This window comes from Daktulosphaira vitifoliae, unplaced genomic scaffold (assembly GCF_025091365.1).
Source record: "Daktulosphaira vitifoliae isolate Bord-2020 unplaced genomic scaffold, ASM2509136v1 Scaffold_5, whole genome shotgun sequence".
NCBI lineage: Eukaryota > Metazoa > Arthropoda > Insecta > Hemiptera > Phylloxeridae > Daktulosphaira > Daktulosphaira vitifoliae.
Genome location: NW_026099576.1, coordinates 17,797,803 through 17,804,072, shown reverse-complemented (window position 1 = coordinate 17,804,072; position 6,270 = coordinate 17,797,803). Strand labels below are relative to the sequence as shown.

Below are 6,270 nucleotides of genomic sequence, written 5' to 3'. Positions count from 1 at the left end.
TAATTTTTTTTCTACCATATTAATAAGTCAAGCATAGGGTTTCCTATTTAAACTAGCTAAGTTAAAAGTTTTTGACAAAGGGGTAAAAAAAAGTTATTTAACCCCATATTATGTGATAATAAGGTTTTTTGAATTGAATAATTTACAAATATTTATAATTTTCAAGTTTCTGAGAAAATTATTGATTTAACTAAAATTGAATATCTTGCATAATATCTTATTAAATAGTGATGTAAATATCTAGATTGTTCAAAATTGCCAAGAAAAATATCATGATTGAAATCTACATTCTTCATTGTCTTTGACCCAGTACTTCCTCCTATTAATGGCCAAACGAAAAAATTTTTTTTCTTCTTCAGTTTTTGGATTTAGAAAATTTATAATTTTTTCTAGTCCTGAATGTTTTGGGCACCACCAGCTTGTACACTTGACAATCAAGTTAAGCATAAACAAATTTGTTATTATTAAAATAAACTAAAAATAAATTAAGAACTATTTGCATACTTAGTTATTATTTAGTTTTTTATTAATTATTTATTTACTGACATTTTTTTCTATTTTTATCTGTCCATCTACATTCAGGTTAGATAACTGTTGCTGTAGTTCGTCTACTTGATTTTTACCATCTTTCTGTGTTAAATATCCCATTATTAGTATAATTATTATATTATAATTAAAAATTTCTTCTACTCATCATTTCTTTATCATTTCTGAGCCTTTCCAATTTTTTATTTGTTTCAATAACCGATGAAGCTATGAACTGCATTTGACTATCTTTTGGAAGGTTATAGAAATTTTTAAAAATGTTTTCTCTTTGCTCATGAGTAAATTTTTCTGAGCATTTTAGTCTACAAGAACATGGTGGTTGTAAAGGTTTTTTAGCAACTAATTGTCCCTTTGTATTAAGATATTCTTCACCTTTTGTTTTTTTTTGATTTTTCAATATTTCTTACCCATGTTTTTGGATTACTTAAACGTTTTCTAGTTTTAGGACCCTCTTGTTTTTGACGTCCCCCTTTTCTTTTGTGATATATTAGTACTAGCAGAACAACTCTGTATTACAGAATAATTTGTTTCAATATTGTTAATCTCTTGCTCAGAAGTAAAGTTATTATGACGTTCTTCAGAAGTGCAATTTTGTTCAATATTGACAGTACATTTTTCAGAATAAGCATCACTTTGTATTTCTGTGTTAATATTATCAATTTCGTTAATTTCAACACTAATTGAGTTGTCAGAATCCGAGTTAAATGAATAACTATCGATTTTATTTTTACATGGGACATTCTCATCTGATGAATAATCATTGATATCAGTGATTGAATCTGAGTCAGTACTATAACATTCTTCTCCGTTTTTACTTGAATTTGTAGACGTGGAACCTGGTAAATTTATTACGTTATCATTACATAAAAAAAATTAACTTATACTTATCAATAGTTATAGAATAAACTTACTAGTTTGACACATTTGCATTAACCGTCTAGTTCTTGAATTCATAGTTTTGATTTGCATTTGATCACATTTTCATTTATAATTATTAGCTTATTACGTAGAAACACAGTAAATGGTAACACTTAGATTTTAGTAGTGACCAGAAAGTATGAAAAATCAAAAATATAATAATTTATTATCAATATAATCAAATAACGTTATCTGTCAGTAAACAATGTGAAAAAGGCCGAAGTCAGTTTGTACCACAATACCATTAGTCCTAACTACACATTGGCCATTTTTTCAATTAATAATTTTATTGATATCTAGCCAATGTAATGATAAGCCCTTTTTTCAAAATAATAGTTATGTTTAATGACGAAAATTAAAATGGCCAATCTTGAATGTAAGTTGGTCACACTCCTTCTAATACATTAGCCGTTTTATCAGAATATAAAAAAAGAAAAAACGAAAAGATTGGCCCGATAATCTCAATTTCGTCAAAATATGACATTGTCTTAAAATGATGTTTTCTGAGCAATAGTCTAACTCATATGAGTGATTTTTTTTTAACAGTCACTTCTAATTAAACAAATATCACACTCTCCCATCATGCAATTATAGTTATCAATATTACATACCAAATAAATCAAGTAATTTTTGTATTAATATTTTAAAGAAGCTCCTTCTGTCTTGAGTTTCACATTTTGATGATGATCACAAACGCAACGGTATGTGTGACCGATGACCCATCTAATATACACCACTTAGGTTTTAAAGAACAAAATTTTGATTTACCAATTTTCAAGTTTGGATTAACTATCTTAAATTTTACGTATAGTTCATTTAAATTACACAGTAGTAGACGTTTTTGGTATTGCTATATATTTTAATACATTTTTCATGTACTCAATATATTGAGGAATTTATTTATATAAACCTATGAAGACACAAAAACACCAAGTAATGGAAATGCAGAAAGTTTTTAGTATTAAAAAAAAAAAAAAGATTTTTCATAAACTTAAAAAAAAAAAAACGTCATTTTGGATGTTAATTTTTCGTAATTTGCGGTCAAATATCAAACTTGAAATTTTTATTGTAGATACTACATACATAGATAGTACTATATCGTGTGAAAAAATCATATTAAAATATTTTGTTCCACCATAGAAAAATTAAAATAAAAAGGCTTAAAAATTGATTTTTTAGAAATTCGAGCATTTTTAAATATGTTCCAATAAAAAACTGTAAGAGTAAAATGTTTCAAAACACAATTAAATATTACTGTGAGTGTACGTTAATATTTAGGAAAAAAAATTTTCTAACTTAAAATTTAAAAAATTGTTAGTAATTATGGTTAGAGTATCACATAAAAAAAAATGATGAAAGGTTCAAGTCTTAAGTATAAATACTGTTATCATAAAGATATTTTTACGAATGACAAGTATTTCATAATTTAAAACTTTTGATAAGTCATAAAATAAATTTTCGTAAAACTTTTTTAATTTTTTTTTTGATTTTTTCTTATATACTAGACACTTGTGTGTACAATTTCAAAAAAAAAAAATAAAGTGGTTGCGCAACGACTTTGGATGATTTGATATGGATTTACTGTATAAAGTATGGTACCCTCCTCTCAACTGCGGGAACATTTTTCTCACAACAATTTTGCTTTTATTTAACAAGGTGATAAATTGGCTACGTTTGTTTGGATGTTCTTTATAAGTATTATGATTAACATACATTCTTCGGTCTCGCTTACCTTTTTTCGTATAAAATGGTTCAAACAACATTGCAAACTCTGTAAGGCTCATGTTCGCAAAATCGTAGTCGGGGTATTGTTGTAATGGACGTTTTTTATATTTTTCAAAGATATTGCTACAATAGCTAGTTGCGTGTCCACTTTTGTTGAATTGCAATACACTTGTTGCGACTAGAGTCGTTAGATAATTAAATAATCGACATCTGGTTTTGTAAAAGAGAAATGGCGTTTAGCCGTTTATTATGATCACGATTATCACACAATTAAAATATTTGATTAAAAATGAATAATAAATCCAATGAACAGAGACGATTACAATATATTAAAATATACAAACTAATATTAATAGAGCGTGAGTCCGTAAAACCAAAAAAACAATATGTGTCGCGGATCTGAACCGTGTAGTGTCACGAAGATAACTCGACGTATATTATTCGTAGATGAAATTTGTCATTTGCTGGACTTTGTACCGTGGCGTATTGCAGGCGGTGTTAGTCAGTCAAACTACCACCATATACACGTAGTAGGGCGACGGTTGATAAAGATGTCCCGTGTCAAATAAACCCACCCCCCCGCCAAGCCGCGGTGTTCTATTTGGTGATTTGAATAACAGGCGGCGCGATTACAAATCGGAAACGGATACCGCCTATAATGGTGAAGGCCGCAAATACTTCCGTTGTTTGTTTGAAGTGGTGTTTGTTTGCACGGGATTATGCTTTTGTTGGCTTGGGTGGTTGTCGATCGCATATTGCGAACAAGGGTGGTAGAGGGGTTTGCTTGTTATTCCTCCTTGGGATGGTGCCAGGAAAGGAACAAATCAATTGCATCCTCCAGCTCCATAGGTTCCTCCGTCAGCGGTTCTTCTATTGTTCTTCCGTTGGTGCTGTAGGCGTGTCCGTTGTTGTGTTTGTCGACGTGTTTTTTATGTTGTTGGTTCGACGGGTTTCGGCGGGTGTCGTCTCGCCGACGACTATTCCTCAATAACACTTCAGCATGTATTCCCTGTACTGCTTCTCGCGGGCCTCTGTTCGGACGGTGAGTACCGTCGCGCTGCGGGTGCAGGGGAAGGGGCCGTCGTTGGCGAAGGGAGTTGGGGGCAGTGATGTGAGGTCGTTGTTGTTGTACATGCTGAAACAGGCATAAAAAAAAATTTTGTGTTACATTCTTGACGTGAAAAGTTAAATCGGTATCTTACTGAGGTATTATTTTCTGTACAAGTATGTAAGAAATGTCAAATTCATCGGCATACGTTTGACATTTTTTAAATATATCGTGAAGCTCTTATTCTGTATTCTGTATTCTGTAGGCATTCTACAGCAACAGTTACGATCAAGAAGTTTTCCTTCTTTTGAGTCAAACTCTGGATGATTTTCAATCCAAATCGCCACATAAAGTCGAGGGCTGCCACTATTGTGGAACTCAATACGCTACCAATTGTGTCTTTCACGTAGCCGCCTAATACGTCATTGTTTTTGATAAATTTCATTAGAGCATTTACTTTAACCAAGAAATGTCGACTCAAAATTACTGGGTATTTTTCCATAAGTCTTTGAGTCTCATGAATGTCGAGCGTAATAGGATCAACATCAGGTTTACCATCAACTATTAACAAAGCTTTTCGTTGATGTAATCTGTTGACATCATTTGAGTTAAATGTTACAAAGTAGGTTGTAGCCTCCTAAATATCTGATTTGAGCTAATATAGCTCGTTCAAAGCTGATATCCAATAAGCTGCAGAACCTCAAATTTTTCACATATGATGGATGACTCTACGCCTGCTCCTTTTCGATTAACGATTTTCTTACCACATGCTTATATAGTGCTTTTGATACAATAATATTCAAAGAAGGATAAGGTATAAAAGAGACAGTCTTTGCGTTGAAATCTGGTATCACTTCCCAAAATTCTAAACTGAAAGTAATCTAATGCTGAAATATTTATGGGTCTATGTTCTTTAAATCTGTACTTTCCATAAGGAAATAAAAGAAGTACCAGGCAAATTCTTCTTTCAGTTCATGTTCCACATTAACGATATTGTCCTTTGTTTTAAGGGTGATCTCATTGAGATTCCGTGAATCCTTTTTCATCTTTCACATTGGGTTGCATCAATCGGTGCCGTCACTGATGTCTACAGTGGAATTATCTGACTAGTTCATTCTTGTTGTGAAATTATCGTTTCATACGCTGTCGTCGTTAACGTCGCAATACTCTGTTGTGTTTCTGTTTCTTCAGGGCCATTATCTATATTAATGATTTCGACATTAACGTAATCATTAGAATACTGTGTACATTTTTGCTGTCTGTTGCACGTTTATATAGATCCTCGCAAACTTGTAATTATCACATTTGATGATGCAAGCTTTACCGTTGCTGTCGTTCGCACTGGATCCCTTTTGACCACACGAGTGTGAATTGCTGAAATAATATTTGCCATTGTAGTAATAAATCACTCGAAATGATTGTCCACCTATTATCTATATGCCGGCGCTATAATATACCACGAAGAAATCTTCCAAACTTTGATGAAGGGTTTGCTACATTATACTTATCATTCCAATTTCCATAATATATTCTGGGTTCATCATCAAAGGTGATCTCAAATCTTATGCCAAATGCGATCAAATCATCTTTGACCGCATTGAAATTTCGCACCATAATCTTCAATAGGATATGTCGATGAATCTCTCCGTATGAAATCTTATTTCGCTGTAGATTTGGTCACCTGTTATCATTTAGGGTGTTAGTCGACCAGTGTTGTGATGTATGAATATTAGGATGTTGGTCAAAGCCATCGCACCAGGATTGTATGCCTGCATATCCTGATGTGAATATATGGCATCGTTTCTTTGATGCCATGAAGCACGTACAATTTTCGCAAAATCGCTGATGCTCGTGTAAACACTAGTTCCCCCTCGGTAGGTTCTTCATTAGTCTTCTCAGCAACTTCTAGTGGTGCTTCTTCTCTTCAACACTCCTATCGATCGATAGTTACGTTCTTATAAAGTGGATTGTTAGCAACTAACCAATGGATTGCGTCATATACTTTTTTTCCTAGATACTGAAAACTGTCATGT

The 6,270-nt window shown here is 32.3% G+C and overlaps 1 protein-coding gene across 1 annotated transcript; it reads right to left on the bottom strand.

Moving 5' to 3' along the window:
* Positions 1-550: 550 nt before the first annotated feature.
* LOC126906547 (uncharacterized) lies at positions 551-1,940 on the bottom strand. The gene is made up of 2 exons (XM_050687128.1): positions 1,458-1,940; positions 551-1,382 (listed from the first exon to the last, which is right to left on the bottom strand). Exons 1-2 carry the CDS (start codon positions 1,513-1,515, stop codon positions 988-990), a joined length of 453 nt encoding a protein of 150 aa, XP_050543085.1. The 5' UTR covers positions 1,516-1,940; the 3' UTR covers positions 551-987.
* Positions 1,941-6,270: the final 4,330 nt, after the last annotated feature.